General features: G+C 42.8%; 2 protein-coding genes and 1 long non-coding RNA gene across 3 annotated transcripts; all 3 read right to left on the bottom strand.

Moving 5' to 3' along the window:
* Positions 1-2,875: 2,875 nt before the first annotated feature.
* Positions 2,876-3,876, bottom strand: LOC124253163 (orexin receptor type 2-like). Its single transcript, XM_046686879.1, has 2 exons — positions 3,513-3,876; positions 2,876-3,369 (listed from the first exon to the last, which is right to left on the bottom strand). The coding sequence occupies exons 1-2, from the start codon at positions 3,874-3,876 to the stop codon at positions 2,876-2,878; spliced, it is 858 nt and encodes a 285-aa protein (XP_046542835.1).
* A 5,363-nt stretch (positions 3,877-9,239) lies between these two features.
* Positions 9,240-10,272, bottom strand: LOC124253165. The gene is made up of 2 exons (XR_006892109.1): positions 10,178-10,272; positions 9,240-9,541 (listed from the first exon to the last, which is right to left on the bottom strand). It is a non-coding gene; the product is annotated as an uncharacterized LOC124253165 (long non-coding RNA).
* Positions 10,273-10,361: 89 nt separating this feature from the next.
* LOC124253162 (glycoprotein-N-acetylgalactosamine 3-beta-galactosyltransferase 1-like) lies at positions 10,362-13,147 on the bottom strand. Its single transcript, XM_046686878.1, has 4 exons — positions 13,069-13,147; positions 12,706-12,894; positions 10,495-10,842; positions 10,362-10,381 (listed from the first exon to the last, which is right to left on the bottom strand). The coding sequence occupies exons 1-4, from the start codon at positions 13,145-13,147 to the stop codon at positions 10,362-10,364; spliced, it is 636 nt and encodes a 211-aa protein (XP_046542834.1).
* Positions 13,148-26,296: the final 13,149 nt, after the last annotated feature.

The raw sequence follows: 26,296 nt of genomic DNA, 5'->3' as shown, positions 1-26,296 counted from the left end.
AATGGAAATACTTAGGTTTTGGAATGAATTGAATTGTATGGCAGATTGTCAAGTGTCATTATGCAGTGGTCTCGACATTTTCCCAGATCTTGGGTTAATTCTGTCTATAGCATACTTTCTAAATTGTAGCTTCCAGTTGCTGATATCTATAGGGCTTGGTGTTAAATTATCCTGTGATTGGATTCAATCTCTTGGCGAACAAGAATGGTTTAGAGAATTGTGGAATGATCGTTGAATAGGGTGAGTGAGTGAGTTTAGTTTTACGCCGCACTCAGCAGTATTCCAGCTATAATCGAGTCTGGACCAGACAGTCCAGTGATCAACAGCATGAGCATCGATCTGAGCAATTGGGAACCGATGACATGTGTCAACCAAGTCAACAAGCCTCACCACCCGATCCCGTTAGTCGCCTCTTACGACAAGTATAGTCGCCTTTTGTGGCAAGCATGGGTTGCTGAAGACCTATTCTACCCGAACGTACAGACTTTTCAAAAGTTCTCTGGTGGCTGAACCGTACGTTACACAGTTAATTCCCAGATCCCACGGCAGTGCTCTGGCTAAGCTGCGCTGTAGTTATCTCCCCTTAGAAGTTGAACGTGGTAGGTTTACTCGGCCTAAGACACCTCTGGAACATCGGTTATGCAAGTTCTGTGACTCCCACTCAGTGGAGGGTGAGATTCATTTTTTGATCAGTTGCCCATTCTGTTCAGATTTGCGTTACAGTTTTCTCATGGAGTTGAATCAGCTAGACGTTCTCGCTGCTGCCTGCCGTTCAGCAGTCTGTTTATGCTGCAACACAGCACTGGTTGAACCTCTTGACTGACTGACTGAGCGGTGGGGTAGCCTAGTGGTTAAAGCGCCGCTCACGCCGAAGACCTGGGTATTCCCCATGGGTAATATGTGACGCCGTTTCTGGTGTCCCCGCCGTGAAATGGGAATATTGCTAAAGCGGCAATAAAACCAAACTCTCTTCAGTCCGTCTCTTGTCAACCATATGTATAGGAGGAGGCTATATATCTCTTAGTCCGGGGTGGGGTGGGTGTGGGTGTGGGTCTGGGTGGGTGGTTGTGAGTGTAGGTTGGTGTGTGGGTGAGTGAGTTTGACGCATGCATGAATGTACGTAAGTATGTGTGCAGGAATCGGTATGATGTTGCATGTGTGATTTATGTGAAATATACTTGAATCAATCCTAAATGTAAATGTAAAAATGGCGGATGTTTGTAAACGTTTTAATCGTGTCATCATGCACTGCTTAATAGCATGTGACACAATAATAAAATATTCTTCTTCTTCTTCATTAAATAACTACAAGGTTAGGCACAACGTCAGCCGCCCACCCCAATCTCCAATATTTTGTCACTGAAACATTGGCACCATTTCCCCTGTGTTTCGTAGATCGATGCTCATTAAGTCCAGACTCGATTATTTACAGGCCATCTTTGTATGCCTAGATTATTTGTGGGGTGTTTAGAAACAAAACACCAAATTGATATGCTTAGTTGGAAAATAGACGCAAAGTGTTCTGTGGAGTCCATGTTCTGTGAAGTCATTTTCAGTCAGTCAGTAATCAGTAATCCAATTTCCAAATATCCTCGCACGCTTCACAAAGTACCCATGTGGGGAATCGCGAGACACCAATCAAACTACCAGTACAACTATCAGCTATCAGCATTACATAAGGATAATACGTCCACGCAAAACCAGATCGTTTTCATGTTTAGAGATAAGTGTTTCAAGGATTTTCCGCGAGTATCTGAGACGCTTTGTTCATATAATGAGGAAAATCCGCATAGAGAAATCTACAGCTTGCGCCACCCTCTACAGTATTCATTGTTAGATAAGGTTAACAGCATGCAATGCGGGCAATACATATTGTTCCGGATTGGTGAAAGTATACCCGGAGACGCAGAAAAAGGACCTACTGTTAAGCTTCAAAGAAACGGATATGATGATGTTTCTTTTAATAGCCATTTTGGACTTTACCACAAAACGTTGACGCTTTTTTCCGCCTGTCACATCAGTAACGGTGACATGATTCTCGCATGTTGAAAGACATAACCCTTAGGATTTCAGGCAATAAAAATATCAATAGTTGTGACACATTTTATTGAAAATCCACCACAATTTTTAATATTATACTACAACACATTCAAACACAAAGTTAGATGTCATACATGACATCATTTTGAAACCTATACGAGGGGCGTCTCAAAAGTATTCGGCCTCATCTAGAAAAATGAAATGATACAAATGCAGCTGTTTCATGTTTTATTTTACTCAAAGCAAATTGTTACCAACCTCATTTGAGTCCCATCCGAGATTCGAACCCAAACCCTCAGAGTCAGGCACCTAATCGCCAGCACACAAAGTCAGACGCCTAGACCGTTCAGCCACCGCGGCTTCCAAAATGGAAGTCGGACAACTGGTAGTCTATACTGCGGACTTTGTGTACCCCTCTGATAAGTGTTAATTGGCACGACTCCAACGGCCGAAAGCTATGAAATACAACAATGCCATTTTAGAAAGTCATCAAATGTAACATATGTTATATTTGGGATTACACTTTACACTCGTTAGTCAAGTACAGATTCTAGTACTTTTGGCTGGGTTGAGCCCCAGACAGAAAAGTTTGCATTTGGAAGGTTTGTCAATGATCGGTTGATGTTTGTAAACATGTCAACATTACATACATTGAAACAACATTGTTTCGAATTGTTCCTGTGTTGAACCTAGGATAACTCGAAGTATTTTCCTCATGTCCTCAAACTTCGACACTCGAAGTTGTTGACCCTATTCACATTATTGACTTTTTTTCACTTTAAGCACCATGGAATGTTTCGGCAGAAATTCGACTGATTATTTCTTTCTCGAATTACTAGTTCTTTGTTGCCCGACAATTTAATTTCCAGATTACGACTCCAAGTTCGCGTCTGAAGTTGGTGCTACAGAAGCTGTATATGAAAGGATTAGAGGCACTGTTGATGAAAAACGACCTGATGAACAGGTTGAACGCAGCCAATCCAAACCCTTGGATTTCTTCAAAGATATATTTGTTCACCGCCAGTGTCACCATCAGAGTCAAGTGTGGCAGAAAGCTCACCACAAATACGAGAGTGATAAGAAACAACATGAACAAAGTTCTCCGTTCACCTCCGTCTCTTCGGGGCGATGTGTGGAAATTCGCCGACTCAGCATCACAGGAGGCAGATACGTCTATACCCAGCCATGTCTTGTCTTTAGAACTGTGCTCTGGTTTCCTTTCTTGCCCTGTGCTGTTCGAAGCGTCCTCCCTGGCTGGTCGATTGTTGGGCAATTGCATCGCATCTTCAGAGACATCTGAGGGTTCCTGTTCTGATGAAGAGGTTGGAACTTCATCAGATTGGGTTGAGTTACTCACTTTATCACCATCTCCCTTTTGGGATGAAGGAACATTCTGACAGTGCATCTTGCTCCGGAATCTTCGCTGCTTTATGACCTGCCTCCTTATTAGGCTGTAGATCACTATTAGGAACAGCATCGAAGGCACAAATATGGAAAGTGTACCCCATTATACAGCCGTGGGAATGGGGAATCAACGTACTCATCAGAAATGGAACAGTCAGAACCATTGATGTTGACGATATCTAGAGGCACAGTTCTTGAGCCGAAGATAACATACGCTGGTAGTGATATAAAGAACGATAGAACAGTGCAAATTGATACAGCTACCCGGGCAGTTCTTATGCTCATCTGCTTTTGAAATGGCCTGCATACCTTCCTGTATCGATCTACTGCTACGACAAGCAGTATGAACCCCGACCCAAACGACGAGAACACGATGAATACGCGAACTACTTTACATAGAGCATATTGCCCAAAGGTGTAGTTATATCGCATGTCTGCTATTTCATTGGGTATACACACAACACAGTTCAGAAGATCAAACGCTGCCACTGATAGAATATACACCCGGGTTGTGTTTCGTTTCATCTTCACATGATACACATAAAAGACGAGGGCGTTCCCAATACATCCGACAATCATCAGAATGGCCAGGAACAACATGGCGGGCACTACTTGTTGGGCGTACTGGTTGTCATAGAGACGGAGTTGAAGGTCGAGGTCAGGAGTATGAAGACTGTCGCTGTTGTTTGTCATTGTTTGAAGTATAGTTTGAACTTTTCTGTGGAAAGAACACGAACTATAAGCATGGTGTTGACAGTAGAGCTTATAAATTGTAAAATAAAGATTACGTCCAATTGTATTTTAATCTCTTTGTGGAATATATCACAAGCAACAGGTTTTAAACGACAAATCTAAACCTGTGATGATCACGTCTTCAGCAACCCATGGTTATCGTAAAAGGCGACTGATTTGGTTGACACATTTCCTCGCATCCCAAATGCATAGATAAATGCACATGATGTTAATCACTGGATGGTCTGTTCCAGATTCGATTATATACAGATGCCGGCATAGCTGGGATATTGCCGATGTTGCCAAGTGCGCCGTTAACAAACAAAAGACCATCGAGTAGGAATTAAATAATATATGATATAGATGTTGGCAACTCTAGAGCTATTAGATGTCAAAGGAAGCGAAGTGATTTTAAGTGGGGGTTCACCCTTATTGTTCTGAGGAGCTTGGGGAGGGCACCAATTTTGTACACACGTAGGAGGGGGTCAGCAGTTTTGTACATAACATATCTTTAAAATTATGCTTAGAAATTATTGGAAGTTGAGGTGGGGAGGTCATTGATTTTGTAGATGAAATGCAGGGGGGTCACTTGTGTTGTACATAAATTTGGGGGGTCACATTGTACACGCTTCTCCGGAATCATCATCATCATCACACACACACACACACACACACACACACACACTACCCCACCCCACCCCATGAACGGTCCCCTGGTGGTTAAGGAATTGTAGCCAGTTAACTAGTAGCCAAAAGTAACTTTCTGACGCAATAATACGCGCATCCAAGGAATATGTGCAATGACTATAGGTACAGTTTATGATGCATGGGCGTTGTTTGTTCGTTGCCGCAGTCCCCTAATATTCCAGCTCTACGACGGCCGTCTGTACATAACCGAGTCTGAATCAGATGGATTGACATCAGAAGCATCAATCTACGACACCGGGAAACGATGAAGTAGGTGTGTCAAGTAAGTCAGCGAGGCTGACCACCCGATCCCGTTAGTTGCCTCTTACGACAAGCGTGGGTTACTGAAGTCCAATTCAAGCCTGGCTCTTCCCGGGTGTTTTCAGGAAAACTTTCGGGACTGACATTTTATTTTAAAGAGGCTTCTGCGCAAGTGGGGTAGCCTAGTGGTTAAAGCGTTCGCTCGCCACGCCGAAGACCCGGGTTCGATTCCCCACATAGGCAAAATGTGTGAAGCTCATTTCTGGTGTCCCCCGCCGTGATATTGCAGGAATATTGCTAAAAGCGGCGTAAAATCAAACTCACTCACTCACTCACTCTGCGCAAGTGCAATTTTGGATGGAGATGCCCTGTATTATGAATAAATAATATCGAAGATCTATTATTAATGCACATGATGCAATATGCAGTGTTTAATCCAAATGTTTAGTATGTTTATTCCTACAGGAAAATATTCCATCTCACACTCGTGTGATAACATCTTATTTCGAAATATACCTTAACTCACCTTACCCTTCGTAGGGTGTGAAGCGTATCGTATCACACCAACAGTGAAATTCCAACAGGTAACTCCTCTGTCATTAGACGCACAACACTACGTAATGTGTCAGTATTGCTCCAACAATTACACCCGATTGCAAGGTCGGTAGGTTATTAGGTCCTTGTTGTCAATCAGATGCAGAGATAAGCTCACGTCTAGATCACGTGTAGAGGAAATATCCTGATTCGTGTAAATATTACGGGGTATTAAGCCACCCTGGCACTTGTACTGACGTTATCCCTGCCCTGCCGAGCAATTCGTCGTGGCAATGCGTGTAATTTAGATGGTGCGCCTGAAAGCCTGAAGCCCAGTTTGCGCACTGTTCGCGTCCTGTTTACGCATAAGTTACACACTTGGCACGCAATGCGTGACCGAAAATGGTGCAAACTGGCACGGATTGGCACGCTATCGCACGACTTTTTACACCTAGGTCAGGTATTGTTGGCGCATTGTTTACGTCCTCTGTACGGCATGGTACCAACGACGCGTATGGTTCCAGAATGGGCATGCATTGCCACAACCATTTCGTGCATGCTTGAAGCAGTCCTAGTTTTATTTGGTCCCGCTTTGTCCCGCTTGATGCCACGCCCTATGAATGGCAGGCATCAGTATCAGTATGTCCAAACACATAGAAACACAGTATCCGAAACACAGGTGATAACAAAGATTACATTCGCACATCCTTTCATTCAGTCAAGACGAATGTTCTTTGAAATGGATATCAGGAGCTGATCCCGGGGTTTCTGTCCAGCACTATATGCAACACAAAGGTTCTTGAAGCGTTGTTGGTGATCTTTGGTTGCTTTCAATTCCCACGCTTGGAGGGAGGTTGACCATTACAATTCCACAGACAATTCCCCATCATGCGATCAGTGACAATTCCCCACACAGACAATTCCCCATCACCTCAGTGACAATTCTACACAGACAATTCCACCTCATCACCTCACAGTGGCAATTCCCCTCCCACACAGACAATTCCCCATCACCTCAGTGACAATTCACCACACAGACAATTCCCCCACCAGACAATTCCTCACACAATTCTAACACAGACAATTCCCCATCACCTCGGTGACAATTCCCACACACAGACAATTCCCCACCAGACTATTCCTCACACAGACAATTCCCCATCACTCAGTGACAGTTAACCCACACAGACAATTCCCCATCACCACCTCAGTGACAATTCCCCATCAGACAATTCCCCCATCACCTGTGACAATTACCCACATCAGATCTGTCCCTCAATGTCAACTTTCCCCCTCCCCAGACAACTCCCCACACTGACAATTCCCACACAGACAATTCCCATCACCTTAATGACAATTCCCCATCACCTCAGTGACGATTCCCACACAGACAATTCCCCATCACCTCAGTGACAATTCCCCACACAGACAATTCCCCATCACCTCAGTGACAATTCCCCACACAGACAATTCCCCATCACCTCAGTGACAATTCACCACACAGACAATTCCCCATCACCTCAGTGACAATTCCCCACACAGACAATTCCCCATCACCTCAGTGACAATTCTTCCCCACACAGACAATTCCCCATCACCTCAGTGACAATTCCCCACAGACAATTCCCCATCACCTCAGTGACAATTCCCCACAGACAATTCCCCATCACCTCAGTGACAATTCACCACACAGACAATTCCCCATCACCTCAGTGACAATTCACCACACAGACAATTCCCCACCACCTCAGTGACAATTCACCACACAGACAATTCCCCATCACCTCAGTGACAATTCCCTCACACAGACAATTCCCCATCACCTCAGTGACAATTCACCACACAGACAATTCCCACCCGCCCACTTCACGGCAAGTTAGGAGGCGTGAACTTTACGCAATCTGTGGCGACCATATCGCACACAGTTTGTGATGAAAGCGGGCCGGAAATTGACACGCTTTGATACGCACAGCCCCGCAGTGTTTGCGAGTAGGTTGCGCGATGTTCACGACTGGTTCACGCAAGTGGCACGAAGATTATGCGTACCAGAATTTTTGAACATTTCAAAAGTTTCTTTGAGGTACTGGTACGCAGCGCCGCACAGTTTACGCACACTTCACAACACTTTACGCCGAATATACTCATTTCCACGCAAAATTGCGTACCAGAGCGGGGACAAGATTCGTGCAAGTCTCAGGGTGGCTTTAAGCATATCAAAACATACAACTCTGACATTAAATAACAGCAATCTATAAACTATATTTCTGATTTGTTGCAACAATTAGTTTTACTTTTCTTTCGAATGTAGATCGTTGTCTTTCAGTTTAATGAGTTCATTGTCAGATTGATTAACTTGAAATTCACTTGGAATGGCAAATCTAATGCACTGATTAGTTAATCCCATCTCCTATCACAAGTGAATATCCCTACTGCACAGATTAGTTAATCCCATCTCCCCTAACAAGTGAATACCCTACTGCACAGATTAGTTAATCCCATCTCCCCTAACAAGTGAATACACACAATGCACAGATTAGTTAATCCCATCTCCCCTAACAAGTGAACAGACAAAACAGGTGTGGGGAAATGTCATAATCATCCTCGTTTATTACTCAAAATAATCCACCATCGGTGGTGCATGACTGTATAACAAAGGAGTACATACAATATGTTCATCAACAGATGACTAAATGATACATCAATGAAAGTGTTCTACAAACAATCTTAATGAACTTGGATACTTGGTAGATATTTTACTTGAAAAAAGTTGACGGAACTTTGACAAATCGGGCCAGGAACTATAAGGTTCTTTTAACAACGATTTACGGGTGTTTGCAAAATACTTACATTTAAACAAATAGTGAAACTCATCTCCAATCAAATGTGAATCACATGAATTACAAAATCTGTGTTGTTTTGGGGTATTTTGCCATCTCCGAGGTTCTATGGGAAGTTTATGGTTGCATGTTCTAAATTTGAGGATCGGTTTAGAAAAATCATCTGAGAGAAGTAGGTATTGTACAAATCTGGGAGAGCGCTTCAGAACTTTATAATATATTCCTTTAGAGGAATTCTGCATATCGCTAGTCCATGATTGCAAAAAATGGTCTTTTAAAATTGATTCAAAATTTGAATTCGATTATAGATGAGGGTTGACAAAAACATCAGGCAATCCGCACTGCCAGAGGTGGGGAAAAGTCCTGTGGGGAATTGTCCTAGTGGGGAATTGTCCTGATGGGGAAATTCCATACACTCGTTTGAAACCCCTTGTTTTGAAAACCTGAATTGATCAAAATGTCGGTAAGATTATTCTTAATGTCACTGGCACATTGTTGCGTGCATCGAGTCGTCAGGCCCGCTGACTTGGTTGACACATGTCATCGTATCTCAATTAAGTAAGCCAAAACTAATGCTGTTGATCACTGGATTGTATGGTCCCGAATCGATTATTTACAGACCGCCGCCATATAGTGCTGAGTCCAAGACGCGAGCAAACAAACAAACAGTCCGTGTGTAGTATTGCGATACAGAGAAATCTCAGCCAAGTGCGTTTTGATATAAAATATAACTCCTGTGAAAGACGGATCTCGATTTATTGCATCTAGTTATGTTTAGTTTCATTTCGTATATAAATCGTTGTGTTCTTTAGTCTCCATTCTGTGGCATTCTTGTAGTACTCTTCTAGTGTCTCTCCAGGATACACTGCCCTTTTCCTGTCTCTGGGGATTTGGAATTCCCGTGTCTTGAATAAGTTCTTCAACATTTTATAGTTGACTGTCCTACCAAAAACAGCAATCCGGTAAAGGACCATGTCCAGCACTCTCATCAGCTTGTGGTTGACATAGTGGAAGCTTATTGTAAGCTGAGAGCAGCACTCGGGAAGCTGTGTGGAGAATAGAAAACATAATGAGTGAGTGAGTTTAGTTTTACGTCGCACTCAGCAATATTCCAGTCTGTGAATAATCGAGTCTGGACCAGACAATCCACTGATCAACAGTGAGTGAGTGAATGAGTTTAGTTTTACGCCGCACTCAGCTATATTCCAGCTATATGGCGACAGTCTGTGAATAATCGAGTCTGGACCAGACAATCCACTGATCAACAGTGAGTGAGTGAGTTTAGTTTAACGCTGCACTCAGCAATATTCCAGCTATATGGCGGTGGTCTGTAAATAATCTGTCTGGACCAGACCATCATGTGATCAACAGCATGGGCATCGATCTGCGCAATGGGGAACCGATGACATGTGTCAACCAAGTCAGCGAGCCTGACCACCCGATCACGTTTGTCGCCTCTTATGACAAGCACTGGTTGCTGAAGATCAATTTTAAGCCGGATCTTCATCAAAGATGCCAGTCTGAATTCCATTTCAGTCGCCTTCAAATTTTAGACTCCCTGACGCTGATTTCCTATAAAGGGATTGCCAAATCTTCATACGGCAGGATATCTTATCAAAATAGAATTCTAGCCTTCTAACCTTCAATCACTCACCCACTCGTTTATCTCCAGTTATGCTTACCGTTTTATATTTGATAGCACTAAAGCTCGTCAGAAAATTACTTTCTCCTGGGAGGAACGCTTCTGGACTGGCAGCATGGAAGGACGATCTGTTAAACCGGTCCACCGAGAGGTAAGTGGACACAGAAGCTTTATACAAACACCGGCCAGTCTCAATGTCCTCGCTTCCTCCGGCTTGTCTACATCTACCAGGAACTCTGTAACCCTGCTCGACCAATCGCCGGAGAGCTGCCCTACTCAACACGTAGCCTGCACCACCACCCATGTAGCCATTTGGCGAAAAATGAACAAAATGGTCCCCAACGTAGACAGGCTTACTCGAATTTAAGTGGGCCAGGAAGAACTTGAGGTTTTCAACGATCACATACGAATCATCGTCAGCTTTGAGAAACCAGTCGTATTGTTCAAGATATGTGTTGTACATGTGCGTGAAGGTTTGCACGATCTTCTCTGTCAGAGTGTCATGGTGGTCACGAATGTCCAGTCCCAGGATGTCGGGTCCTGTTTTGTTGGTGGTCATCACGTACAGAATCTTGTCACATCTCCTGCCCCACGTCGCGTTGACGGCCTTCAGTTTTGTGTCCATGTAGACTTCCCTCGTGGTGATGAAGCAGGCAAGCCGGACCTTCCTTGAAACAGCAGCTGCCAGGGAGTTGTCAACCACCACTGAAAGATGTGCAAAAGCGAGGGTAGTGATTCGTTTCGGTTTAAGCATATTTTCATTCATGAAAGAATCTGGTTTGGTAAACAAACAAAGCTTTGCTTTTGTGAATGCCTCACCAGTACAAATATAACACAAATAGAACACACAAGAGCTAGACAAAAGAGATACAATGAAATAGACAAAATGAAATTATCTAAAATCGTAACATCGTCTGTGCATTGAAAATTCTAATGAACAGCCCGCTTGCAGTTACGTTTCATTATTTTGTTAAGGTAATTGTTATGTATTATTTGGTTTAGACTGTTTTATAGAATCGTTTAGTCTTGCAAATGAATTGGTGGAGGGACTCTATAATATTCTTATTTTCATTATTGGTAGTTGGCGGTGTTCGTATAACACAGTTTGGATTCGGTTTGGTTTCTTTGTTGTTAAAGCCACACTCAGTAATTTTTATGGTATACGGCGGCGTTGGTATGTAAATAATCGAGTCTGGACCAGACAATCCAGTGACCAACATCATGATCATTGCTATACGCAATTGGATACGATGACATGTGTTAACCAAATCAGTGAACCTGACCACCCGATCCCGTTTTTGCTTCTAACATCAAGCATGGGTTGCTGATAGTGCTGTAACGATGCATCGAATAATAGATGGATTGCAATTGTTCAGTCTGCGATAGCAATTAATCGATAGTAGAAACGAAAACCTATTGATGCAATGACAGCATGTGTGACTATCGATAGTTTAGTAATTGACATCCGTTGATAAATATTCGGCGCAAAATACAGGAAGTACCAGATTTGTTCCATTTGATTTAGAGTTATCCGCCCCTGTTACTTCTTAAATAAACATGGCGACAAACACGGCATGCGACTCGGAGTTTGAAATTGTGAATAACAATAAGTTTGTGTTTTTACTGTTTCAAGTTTCTTGTCAGTTATTAAAAGCGACGGAAACTACTCAGCTTGTTTTTATTTCATGTAAACTATATTTGGGAAATGACTTCCAATGAGACAATTCAAGGAGAAAAAACCCCTACTGTAATAGTATGACAATAGTTGGTGGCAACAGACTATCTCTATCGCAATAGTAGTTTCCTCCTCAATAGTCCCCCGAGGTTGCTGAATACCAGTTCTAACCCGAATCTTCACGGTTCAGCATAAATACAACCACACCACTTGGCTCATTAAAACTATACGTGAGTGATACGCCGCTTTTAGCAATATCACGGCGGGGGACGCCAGAAATGGGCTTCACACATTGTAACCATGCGGGGAATCGAACCCAAGTCTTCGACGTGACTTTAACCACTAGGCTACTCCACAGTCACAACATTATATGTGAGAAATGATCAATACATTCAGGGTACGCTGACATGCTATAATACAAAGCAACATAGTCTAATGACTTGGAACTTACACGCGTAGTTTATCAGATTGCAGTTGTAACCCAGATGTTTGAAGTGGTGGTGTTATCAGGCACGGAACCCTTCTCTTTTAAATGCTATAAATCTAAGGAATGGAAATTGGGAGCCAGAACGGTTTCGGTGTTTGAATACATTCAATGTGAAAATTCTAACCTTCACGGGTATTTATGGTACTTACAATACAAATTCCATCCTAACCAGATCTAACTGCCGCCGGCCTACTGGGGACGTTGTACCCAGTTTTCACCTCCCCTCGCGCGTTCGTACTCCCCTCATGAGTACAACATGTGAAGCCCATTTCTGGTGTCCCCCGCCGCGATATTGCTGGAATATTGCTACAAGCGGCGTAAAACTACACTCACTCACTCACTCACTCACTTTACTCACTCACTCACTCACTCACTTTACTCACTCACTCGCTCGTGAAACACTTACAAGTTGTGTCGCCATTACTCCCGTCACCATCGGTTGGTAGTTCATCATCTCCCTTCAGGAAAAGGTCCAGGCCATTTTCTGTCAAGTGAATACTGCCAGTGTCTTCATCAGAGCGTCTCCATCCCAATGTGGATGATTTATCAAAGAACCCTTCCGAAGGAGTGACTCTTCTCACAATCCCAAACCTTTCTGAAATTATACAGTATCGGAGATAATAACCGATAGTTTTGTAATGCTCTCTTTGGGTCTTTAATATATATTTGATTGGGTTGTGATGGGGATTTGTTTTAGTTGTTTGTTTTTGTTATTGTTATTATTCCACTCAACAATATTCCAGTTATTTCTCACCTCACTTCGACTCACCTTGTGACAACAGAACACAGATCAGAACGACCACGTTCAAAACAAGCAGAGAAAAAAATGCTCTGTGGGTCCTGGGCATGATTGCAGCTACTGCAAGCAAAATGTAAAAACACACTGGAAAAACAAAAGTGGCACCAAACGCACTCTACCTTTACAAATATAATTTTCACAGCCACTTAAAAACGACTGCTTTCAATCTACACTTCTTTTATAATATATGTTCATTCAAAAACAGTTTTTCAATAAATGGAGTTGGAATCAACTGTGGTAGATATGTGCTCTGACAACATATGAGTTGTGGAGGTGGGGGAACCTTGCACACCTGATGGAAGTTAACACGCTGACGTGTCCAGCGAACTCGTGAACCTCTGAACTACCCTTACAGGCCATGGGTAGCCTCGAATGAGTCTTTCCAAAGACACGTGAAGATCCCGGTTAGAACTGGTCTTCAGTTATCCATGTTTGTCGCAAGAGGCGACTGACGGGATAGGATGCTGAGGCTCGCTGACGTGGTTGTATGTATCCCAATTGATGTCGTCGTATTCCAATTGCGTACATTGATGCTCACGTTGTTTACCACTGGATTGTCTGGTCAAGACTCGAATGTTTACAGACCGCCGCCATATGGCTGGAATATTGATGAGTGCGGCGTAAAACTAAACTCACTATCTATCCGTCTGTCTGTCTACAAGAGAAGTGTTTATGAACATAATTTATCTATATTTAAAGAGAAGTATTTGTAGAACACAAACATCTATATTATATGAGTACTGCAGTGTTTATAGAACATAAACATGTGTGCTACAGATAACACAAAAACACTTGTACTATTAGAGAAGTATTTGTAGAACACAAACATCTATATTATATGAGTACTGCAGTGTTTATAGAACATAAACGTGTGTGCTACAGATAACAAACACACTTGTACTATTAGAGAAGTATAAGTAGAACACAAACATCTATATTATAGGAGTACTGCAGTGTTTATAGAACATAAACATGTGTGCTACAGATAACAAAAACACTTGTACTATTAGAGAAGTATAAGTAGAACACAAACATCTATATTATAGGAGTACTGCAGTGTTTATAGAACATAAACGTGTGTGCTACAGATAACAAAAACACTTGTACTATTAGAGAAGTGTTTGTCGAATACAAACAACTGTATTATAAGGGTAGTGTTGATAGAACATAAACGTTTGTACTATAAGGGTAGTGTTTATAGAATATAAATATCTATATTATAAGAGTAGTGTTTATAGAACAGAAACGTCTATATTATAAGAGAAGTGTTTATTGAGCATGAATATCTGTACTATAAGGGGCGGTGGGGTAGCCTAGTGGTTAAAGCGTTCGCTCGTCACGCCGAAGACCCGGGTTCGATTCCCCACATGGGCACAATGTGTGAAGCCCATTTCTGGTGTTCCCCGCCATGATATTGCTGGAATATTGCTAAAAGCGGCGTAAATCTGAACTCACGCACTGTACTATAAGGGAAGTGGCGTCTGTTTTGTACATTCGGATCGTGCCAATAACAGAACTGACTTTTGTAGGTTTGATTGTTCTGCTTCCATGTAAGGATCCGTTTGCCATCAACAATTGGACAGGACAATCCAATGACTTATATCCTGAACACCGATTTAAACAACTGGATTACGATGACATACACCAAACGAACTAGATGGAATGACGACCCGATCCTCGTAGTCAAAGCTTGAGCGACTACATTCTGGCCTGGATTCTCACTGTTAAATTTGCACACATTACCGTTTCGGTCGAAGCAGTCTGTGATTCATATCCCTTATCTCAACGTGTGTCCAGACAAGCTTATGATTCATTGCTTGAAAATCATTACCATGCGCACAGCTGCAGTATCGAATGTCCATTTAAATTTCGCCTTTTTGCATTCAATTACAAGAGGGCACTCAAAATAAAATTGTTCGATCTATTTATATCATATGACTCACTGTGCATTCCAATTGTTCCAACGTCATGTATGAGGTGCTCGAAAAAAATCCCTCGGAGATACAAGGTTATAATTCTCCATCGAGGAAATATTATCTGTTCAGACAACTGACGGGGGACGTTGTAATCAAGGCATGGACACAGGCGATGTGACTAGGGGCGAGTGACACAGGCGATGTGACTAGGGGAGAGTGCTCTTTACAGTTGAATGTGGGTTCAATTTCTAGCAATTTCTAGTGAGATTTTTTCAGCGTGGAGGAGAGCGACTGGCGCCAAACCGCGTTCAAGAAGTTCATCCGTTCGATGGCAAATATTGACATGCACGATCAATAAATTCGTACTTCGTCCAGGAAATCTGTGCACACTGTGCAGTGTTGATCACGGTCTATAGTGTGATTCTTGCAAAACCTTGTGACAGATGTTTGTGGAATTGCACGTGCATGTTATGCGCTAACAATATGAAACACAGTCGATTGAAACTGAGATATCTTACTGTGTGTGACGGGGCGGTGGGCTAGCCCAGTGGTTAAAGCGTTCGCTCCACTCAGCGTTCGTCGTGATATTGCTGGAATATTGCTGGAATGTTGCTAAAAGCGGCGTAAAACCATACTCAGACTGCTCACTGCTATGTGTAACGCATGCTTCGGTGGTCGACGCCACAGGTAGTGAGTGAATTACTGAGTGAGTATGGTTTATGCCGCTTGGAGCAATATTCCAGCAATATCAATAAATTGTAGCAATATTTTGGTTGTTGTTTTACGTCGCACTCAACAATATTCCAGCTATCTGGCGGCGGTCTGTAAATATTGGAGTCTGGACCAGACAATCCAGTGATCAACATCATCAGCATCGATCTACGCAACTGGGATAGGCTGACATGTGTCAACCGAGTCAGAGAGCCTGACCACCCGATCCCGTTAGTCGCCTCCCACGACAAGCATGATGGTCTATGGACGTCATCAACCTGCCGCTTTCTGGTAGAACCGACAGGTGTGCGAGTTGCCCGTATAGAAATTGATATTTCACTTCAGACGCTTGTTGATTATCTGGCTGTTCTACCAGCAAGTGTCCCCCATCGTACAAAATAGCGGTAAGTGACAACAAAATAATGATCGTTTATCAGACAACTGTTTTATTCGGCTGTCCAAAAATATGAGACAAATCATCAGAGTTGTTTTGTCGATTTCATGTGTCTGTGCAAAATTTGGTTTTGTTGCAATTATTAGATTTTGTGTTAGTGAGCAATTCATCGGTCTAAAATGAAATCAAACGGATTATGCCTACCAACGTCTTTACTGAATAATTGTGTATAGCATTAGTGTAAGCCACGAACGTGCACAACGTTAACCGTGCAATGTTCGCTACGAATATCACTCTGTCGTTACTTAGGAATTCTGTTTTTGGTTATTGTAACTTGACATACGACACTGTGAAACATAAAACTACTTACCATCAGCACCAGACACTGGAGTGGAGTCCTCGTGTCAGAACCAGCTGCACCTCCCAGTCAGAACCAGCTGCACCTCCCAGTCAGAACCAGCTGCACCTCCCAGTCAGAACCAGCTGCACCTCCCAGTCAGAACCAGCTGCACCTCCCAGTCAGAACCAGCTGCACCTCACAGTCAGAACCAGCTGCACCTCCCAGTCAGAACCTGCTGCACCTCCCAGTCAGAACCAACTGCACCTCCCAGTCAGAACCAGCTGCACCTCCCAGTCAGAACCAGCTGCACCTCGCAGTCAGAACCTGCTGCACCTCCCAGTCAGAACCAGCTGCACCTCCCAGTCAGAACCAGCTGCACCTCCCAGTCAGAACCAGCTCAGAGAGGAACCAGCTGCACCTCCCAGTCAGAACCTGCTGCACCTCCCAGTCAGAACCTGCTGCACCTCCCAGTCAGAACCAGCTGCACCTCCCAGTCAGAACCAGCTGCACCTCCCAGTCAGAACCTGCTGCACCTCACAGTCAGAACCAGCTGCACCTCCCAGTCAGAACCAGCTGCACCTCCCAGTCAGAACCAGCTGCACCTCACAGTCAGAACCAGCTGCACCTCCCAGTCAGAACCAGCTGCACCTCCCAGTCAGAACCAGCTGCACCTCCCAGTCAGAACCAGCTGCACCTCCCAGTCAGAACCTGCTGCACCTCCCAGTCAGAACCAGCTGCACCTCCCAGTCAGAACAAGCTGCACCTCCCAGTCAGAACCAGCTGCACCTCCCAGTCAGAACCAGCTGCACCTCCCAGTCAGAACCTGCTGCACCTCCCAGTCAGAACCTGCTGCACCTCCCAGTCAGAACCAGCTGCATCTCCCAGTCAGAACCAGCTGCACCTCCCAGTCAGAACCAGCTGCCCCTCCTTGTCAGGACCAGCTGCACCTTCGTGTCAGAACCAGCTGCACCTCCCTGTCAGAACTATCCACAAATGAGTGTTCGAACCAGCTGCAGTTCCCTACCAGAACCAGCTGCAGTTCCGTGTCAGAACCACCCGCAACTGCCTGCCAGAACCAGCTGCAAGTCAGAACCAATTAGATCTCCGTGTTAGAACCAGCTGCAATTCCGTGTCGGAAGCAACGGCAACTTCGTATCAGGATAAGCTGCAAATAGCTCTCAGATCAAGCTACGACCGCAAGGCCGATACAAAGGCATTGATCGGCTGGGAAAATAATCATTGACCTTAGATCAGATTCAAAAGCCCCGTGATTCGACAGATTCGACAAGTACGCGTGTGATCAATCGTGACTCTCCGTTTTGAAATATATTACAGAACATTACCAGTGTTGCATTGCAATGAAAATATTACGTTTTAAGACAACTAAATACCTATTATTTTGTCCCGAAGTGATTGCGTGTCAGCTTCCTTCAAAACACGAAGAATTTGTCTGAGATGAGTGCCTATTTGCAGGGTTTCTTTTCAGAAGGAAGTGCTTTATAATTTGCTTTGTTCACAGTCAGCATCTTCCTAGCCTAAAAATGATCAAATCTGGGATAGACAAACCAGTGGTTGATATTATCATGTATTCTGTTTGCTTGTTGTTGAACGCCGGATATCAGCGGCATGACGTGTCTGTAAATACTGAGTCTGGACCAGACACAGCAGTGATTGAAGTCATGAGCATCGATCTATGCAATTGGTATACGATGACATTTGTCAACCAAATCAGCAAGCCTGACCATCCGATCCCCTTCATCGCCTCTTATAAGCATGGGTTACTGAAGATCTAACCCGGATTGTCGTACAATCGTATTTCAAGTCGTATATGTATTAGACAAATCATCAGAGTTGGTATGTCGATTTCATGCGACTGTACGACAAGCATGGGCTGCTAAAGATCAATTCTAACCCCATCTCCGCCGACGGACAAGACACAACACGATCATAAGCACGTGTTGCGAAACTTGTCTTCAAACAAGTACCAGATCGTTACAAGGCCTAAACAACTGTATCTAAGATAATTTTGAACCTATGAAAATGGTTAGTTAATATATGTTATAGTCATACATGCCATTGTGTATTTCATATGTCATGGGTCGTCATATGAGCGAAACATTCTCAAGCACGACGTTAAAACCCAATTTCACCTCACCTCACCTCATGTCATGGTACCCCCCTGACGGTCCGGGTTAGAATGAGCCTTCAGTAACCCATGCTTGTCGTAAGAGGTGACTAACGGGATCGAGTGGTCAGGCTCGCTGGCTTGGTTGACACGTGTCATCGGTTCCCAATTGCACAGATCGATGCTCATGCTGTTGATCACTGGATGTTCTGGTCCAGACTCGATTATTAACAGTCCGCCGCCATATAGCTGGAATATTGCTGAGTGCGGCGTAAAACTAAACTCACTCACCCATATGTCATAGTCAGTCAAATGCATTCTTGGTAATTGCTATTTTAAATGCTATTGTAGGCAACACGGTGTGTACCGCCAACATCAACTGGTCTCTGCATACTACAGGGGGAATTGTCAAGTACAAACCTCTATCAGCTATTCAAAACACGCACAGATGTTGGTAAAGATATGCATTGACATGCGTGACATGCACTAGAAATAGGATTATATAACCTTGTATTCGTATATATATATTGACAGATCCAGCTCAGATGAACACTTCCAAGCCGGCTGTCGTCAACTGCATTGCTCCAACAGAAATCAGAAAGTCACCACCTGTGATCAGGCAGGATTTGTTTGCTTGTTTGGTTAGTTGTTGTGACAGGCTTAAGCTTGTCAGAATATGCTTGACTGTTTTAAAAAATCCAGTCGAGAGGCAGACGCCATTTTGTTTACATGACATATAGTCGGTAGCGAGCTTATCGATCTTCAAACTAAAAGAAACTGATATTTAGCACATACAACATGGCGGTAAGATAAAAACGTAGTTAACATCTACCTCGGCTACAGGCTCGTGAGACTCTGTTACAAAAAGGCGTACATCAGACCGTATCACCCTCGAGAAAAGCATACAACTTATATTAGCCCCGTTAGTAATATACAATGTATATGCATATACTTGCTCAGTGTCTCGCGTGCGTGCGTGCGTGTCTGTCTGTCCCTCCCTCTCTCTCTCTCTCTCTGTCTGTCTGTCTGTTTGTGTTGTTGTTTTTCATTTTTATTGGGTTTTTTTGCGCGTGAGTCTGTGTGCATGTGACAGAGAGGTTATTGTTTTACGCCTTATGCTCAGAAGTCGTGTAACTATTCGAGGCTATTGCTCTCCAAAACACAATGGTTTCATATTTGTTGTGAGTAAAGGAAGAAGGGTATCCTGTTATCTTGCAAACTTTCTATAAATGCAATGTCACGCATCTAAATCATCTAGCAATTGTGATTAATGTTTTCATAATGTTTGCCCTGTAAGGTGATCAACGTGTAATTAAGGTATTGAATAACACATTATGGAATGTGGAAACGCTCAAATAATGCTCCACTGTAACGCGAATATGAGTCCATGTACACAGTACAACCAGAAATTATTGAGCATTTGAATATTGTAATTTTTATATTGTTTTTCACTCATTGCTCACGTATTAAATGTGAATATTAGCAGAACATAACTCAAGATTCAAAGACAGGTGAACAGTTAGTATTTTGTCAAGTCACCATGAGCAGCAATGCAGACTTCAATGCGGCAGGGCATACTACTGATCAAAGAAGTTAGAAAGTCGTGGTCCATGCTGTCCCAAATCGGACCACCTCTTCTTTCATTTCAATATTTGTCAGATTTTTCTTATTGACACCTTCACCCCAAACATTTTCTATTGGTTTAACTATAGCAAATATGATATTTTGTCCATGTACTTTGAACGATACAACCAGAAATTGAGCAGATTGAAATGTCCCTCGAGCATATCTGTGTACCGCTCAAGAGGGCGTTGCCCCTAACTATGCCACCCCACACCTTAAATTTCAGACTTAAAATGTCAGTTTGTTTGGTCCAGAATTTCAGTGTAATAGCACCAGAACTTCATCTGACCATTCCCAGTTTCTTTCTATGCTGTAAGCACCAGTTCAACCTTCGCTACTTTTGTTTCAGGTTTCATGATCGGTGATGGAATTCCTCGACTTTTCTGCCAAACCATTGCATGCAGCTCAGTTCTAATTGTCTCCTTACAGACAGCCACAGTTCCTCTATCAATCATATCCAGCCTTAAGTTTTCTTAACTCCTTCGTTTGTTTTAGAAACAAGATACAATATTTTTGGGCACCTGCTCCTCCCTGGTGCTCAATGCATATCCATTTGCAATATTTTTCAAAACACGATAAACAGTGGACAAAGGGATGCCTGTTCTACTTGAAATCACTTTAGCTGATCTGATGTCCTTGTTATAATACTCTAAAATCAACTTCCTCTTCTCTAAATCATCCATACTGAGGATCACTGAAAATGTCGTCTGCTAGCAAGTAAACAAAGGGGGATAACTCTTCACAAACTAATGAAAAAGGATTAACGGAGTTGTCTCTCTTAAATGAAACCAAGTACTTGATAGCTGGTCATGGTTGTTTATACTAGAAATCCAATTAAACATATTCCTAAAATTCTCAATAATTTCAGGTCATACTATACATGTGCAATTAACTTGTGTGATCTTTTATTAAGCGTAGAAGCTTGTACAGGCTCGTCACACCGAAGACCCGGGGGCGATTCCCCACATGGGTACAATGTGCGAAGCCCATTTCTAGTGTTCCCCGCCGTGATGTTGCTGGAATATTGCTAAAAGTGGCGTAAAACTAAACTCACTCAGCCGCTCTAATGCATTGATACATCTCCAGGGGTCCAGATAAACTGCGTAGCTGAGACCTAGTGTTATGAGAAATTTCAAGATTTTGAAAGACACTTGAAGGGACGAGGAAATACGCGAAGCAGCGAGAAATTAATTGAAGTAACGGGAAAATATTCAAAGCAACGAGAAAATAGTTAAAATATCGAACAAATAATTGAAAAATAACGAGAAAATACTCCCAAGCACCGACACAATTTGCAGCGAGAAATTTGGCTGAAAATGATATTTTATGCTACAAAAATGACAGTATTAGGCTTTAGTAGTGAACATCTCTTGTGTTTGGGATCATTATGTATATATGCCAGGTGCGCTTATTTTATGAACTGTACATCATTATCACACCTGGAAACACTTGTCCTTCCATGTAATAAATTTCCATTCGCCGCAGTAAAGGTTTAACACTGATTCCGTTTGTCCTTTGTGTGTAATAATAACTTTTACCTTTGAGTATATTCGAAATACATTATATGACATTTGCGATACGGAAGGAAACCCTGCAAATAATCTATATTCCTGCTGAGGCCAAAAACTATTAAAGGTCGATAACTCTTGCATGCTTACTGGTCCCACTAACCAGACGCGGGTTGATGGTTCGCACCTCTCCTCGTTTCCCGTACCTTCGAGTAGCTATTTTGCCGTTTCTCGAAGAGTCATGAACTTGAAATATCACTTTGTGTCGTTGTGTTGTTGTCGTTGTTGTTTAACATCGTACTCGAGGGAAGCAAATGTACTGTTAGTCCCCACGGTCCCAAGTATGGCGATCTACCTTCAGTTGTTGGCAATCTATAGCCTGTTTTTCTATTGTTCCGTTAAACTTAGAAATAGTGTTTTATGATTAGGTGATAGTTTTGAGAGTTAGTATAAATCTGTGACGGATTAGTTATTTTACTGTCCCTCGCAGACAGGCATATATATATATAAGTTTGTTTTTATTTCATGTATAACTTTTAACTCACTCACTGCCTCACTAACACCGTATTCAGCGCTACAGCTATAGGACATATTCAGGTCTGGACCAGAAAATGCAGTGATTTAAATCGGGTTTGAGTGAGTGAGTGGGAGAGTTTAGTTTTACGCCGCTTGTAGCAATATTCAAGCAATATCACGGCGGGGGACACTAGAAATGGGTTTCACACATTACACCCATGTGGGGAATCGAACCCGGGTCTTCGACGTGACGAGCGAACGCTTTAACCACTAGGTTACCCCACCGCCCCACATCGGGTTTGAAATTTCCTTGATATTTTTTACAGTTCTAGAAGCACGTTTTCCTGCGTTGCCCAGTTATTGCCCCAAATATCCCCCTTTCAAAATACAGTTAGTCCAATTGAAGAATTCTTCTGTGGACAGTGTACAAGTTTGCTTGTATCTCAAGAAATTGCCTTGTCACAAGAGCAACATTCCATCGTGATATAAAACACGCCCTGCTGGTCTGTGCAATATGGGGGCGCTGGGGTAGCCGAGTGGTTGAAGCGTTCGATCACGCCGAAGACCTGGGTTCGATTCCCAAAATGGGTACAATGTGTGATATTGCTGGAATATTGCTACAAGCGGCGTAAAACTAAACTCATTCACTCTCTCTTTGCAATTTGACTCCTATCCATGTTATATTTTGAACCCTTTTCGTATTATTACTTACATTTTTGTGCCTGTTTCTGCAATTACCTTCAGATGGTAACTATGAAGCTTATTTAAAGTTTACCATGGAGTTGAATGTTGTAACCTTGATCGAAAAACTTCTGAGCAAGAATCGTATAGCACTCTTTTAAAGGTGGTGGCTGTGATTGTTGCTCTAACATAATTCCATCAATAAAGGGCACGTGCAAATCCGGGTCAGAATTGGCCTTTGGGAACCCATATTTGTCGTTAGAGGCGACTAACGGGATCGGGTGGTCGGGCTCGCTGACTTGGTTGACACGTGTCGTCGAATTCCACATCGATGCTCATGCTATTGATCACTGGATTGTCAGGTTCAGACTCGATTATTTACACACCGCCGCGATATAGCTGGAATATTGCTGAGTGCGGCGTTAAACAACAAACAAACTTAAGTAACATTTTGTTTTGTTCGTTACTTTATGTTTTATGCCTTCAGCCTGGCCACCCCGATCCCGTTAGTCGCCTCATACGACAAGCATAATAATAATAATAATGTGTCCATTTATATAGCCCCAAACTCCACACTAGGTATGCTCATAGCGCTAACAATCAAGGCACAGCACATAATTACCCCGGATAACCCAAGCTGCCTGTTAGGCGCTAGAAGGTTATAGTCATATGACTTTTTCCACCGGGTACCCATTTTCCTGCTGGAAGCATGGGTTACTGAAGATCAATATTCTAACCCGGACCTTCACGGGTCGATGAAATGATGATGGTGAAGTGAGTGAGCACGGTTTTACGATGTTTTTGTAATATTTCAGCAATATCACTGCGGAATTCACACATTGTACTCTTTTGGGAAACTGAAGCCGGGTCTTCGGTGTAATGGGCGAACGCGTCACCCGCTAGGCTACCCACCGCCCCAGGCAAAGCCGGGATTTTTTCAAAAGTTTCATGGTTTCCATCTAATATCTCTACCAGAGCTGAATGGGGGTGTGGAAGCTGCTTTCAAAAACAAGAGAGTACACATATTTTGATCATTCGAAAAAACGGAAAAAAAAGATAAAAAACTGAGCATTCGGACAGATCAATTTTCCCAAACGCATCAGGGCATCAACGGTTATCTCCCTTGCATCAACGCTCAGTGAACGTGTTGGAACACTTCCACTTCAAGACGCTTCTCTACATTGACAAAGCAGAAATGGTCTGCTCATGATAACAAGCTGGCTCCAAGAACTTCGGTACGGGTAGGGCGGGCAGCGCACGTGCAGGACACAGGTAGAGCGTGCAGAGCACGTGCATCGCGCGTGAAATTCAAGGTGTCGGCTGCCAGTCGCATCCCAGTTGATTTCAACAGTAAATACCAAATATTAAAATGATATCTAACATATATCTCCGGTCGGTTCATAAGATTAAAATATCTCCCGCTTTATTATGGCACAAATGTCACTGTTCAGAAATGTATACATTTGTTGGGTGTCTGTTCATCATTTATACTTCACAATTGTGCTATGTTAGTTAAGGAAGCTCTTCTACAGAGAAACTTACAGCTCGATATGTAAATCGATATCAAAAAGGGTATCAAAATGTCACGACAAAATGTGTTTGAAATGTATCATGCGTAATCCAATGGCCTATCTATTGAATAAATGATTGATTTGATATATAAGTATATAAAGAACCATTATATATATGTATATAAAGAACGACAACAGCAACAAAACATCAGACATTCCTCCCAGCTGTAACCATACGCTACAACGGCCTTGTGTTCATCCCATTTTAATAGTACTCAGCTAAAATCAGGCATCCATCAATAACAGACAAGCAGAGACAGAGACAGATGGAGTTGGTGTCGTCCTTTCAGTGGTATGGTGGCCAAAGGTCCAAGGGTATGCATCAAATCAAATGCAGTGGGTTAATGTTGAATGGCATCATCCTATCCCCAAATAGGAACATTACTGTAAAAAGCAGATGCGACGAACAAATAAATATCTTTTGTAAAATATGTTATATTTGGGATTACACTTTCTTAGTAAAGTACAAATTGTAGTTCTTTGTTTTTGGGTTGAGTCCCATCGGGGATTCGAACCCACACCCTCAGAGTCAGGCACCAAATCGCCAGCACACAAAGTCGGACAGCTGGTAGTCTAGACTGCGGACTTTGTGTACCCCTCTGAGAATCCCGGATGGGACTCAACCCAAAAACAAAGTACTAGAATTTGTACTTTACTAAGTAAGTGTAATCCCAAATATAACATATGTTACATTTGACCACTTTCTAAAATGGCATTGTGTAATCAAATAAATATCTTGTTAGAAACTCTGAGGTTTGCTTTCACTAACACAATCCATTTTCGTCTGTAATATAATGAAAGCACCACCAGGCCTGGAAATAACGTGAGTTGCTGCTAATTATTCCAGAATACTTGACACGAGGTCCGTTTCAGTACCTAAAAATATTCAACGCTGATTCAGAGGTTTCATCTCAGAGGTGTCCAACGCGATCAATGTTAATTAAGTCTTCGGTTCCTAGTGGTGTACTCCCCAACTGACTGTGGGCTGTGTACACAATGGCGACAGTCTGATACGATTGTACGAGTCTGGACCAGACAATCCAGTGATCAACAAGCATGAGCACTGATCTAAATAATTGGGATACGATGACACTGGGATACGATACGAGGCCCCTTGCGACAAGCATGGGTTACTGAAGATCAATTCTAACCCGGACCTTCACGAGCGTTTGTCTTAAAAGGTATGAAACTATGTACGAATTGTAAATAACTAGCGAGTCAGTTGGCAAGCAATACACAGAAACCTTCCACTGCTTATTGGCTGCATATGAAACAAATATACGGCCAAGTATCTTCCCAAATCAAACTGGCCATTTGGTGATTGAAATGGACAAAAATATCTGCTACACTGTCATTAAGTAGGAGCAAATGGTGTCAATTTCAGGGGATGGTACTCATTCTTTTGTCACTGTCATGCATTGGACAGCAGAGTTCCAGAGAGAAAATAAGCTACCCGAGGATTATCCAAGGTCATTCCTACGCAGATCCTGATGATTGTGTTGGGAGCTTTGTAACCATGGATCGAACTATATGAATATAATTCACAACTATATGCCAGAAGCAACTGAAAGAAAGTCTGTTCTATTATATAACAAGGTAATGGCCTCGATGGCACAGGCCCTCGTGTCTTTGCGAGCATTAAATATTTAACAAGATATATATAAAGATTTGTGAAGACCCCCAACTCGAGCTGCATCACAGTACAGTGTCAAGATCGTTCAGCTAAGAGTCAAAATCGGGTTTCAATCGACTTGCAGAAATAACAATAAAGAATTGGTAGGTGTCATGAGTGGTGCTCGACAGGCCAATCATC

The sequence above is a fragment of the Haliotis rubra genome, unplaced genomic scaffold (assembly GCF_003918875.1).
Source record: "Haliotis rubra isolate DU_JTF1 unplaced genomic scaffold, ASM391887v1 Scf533, whole genome shotgun sequence".
In the NCBI taxonomy this organism is placed as follows: Eukaryota; Metazoa; Mollusca; class Gastropoda; order Lepetellida; family Haliotidae; genus Haliotis; species Haliotis rubra.
This window is presented reverse-complemented; position numbering and strand designations above follow the sequence as displayed.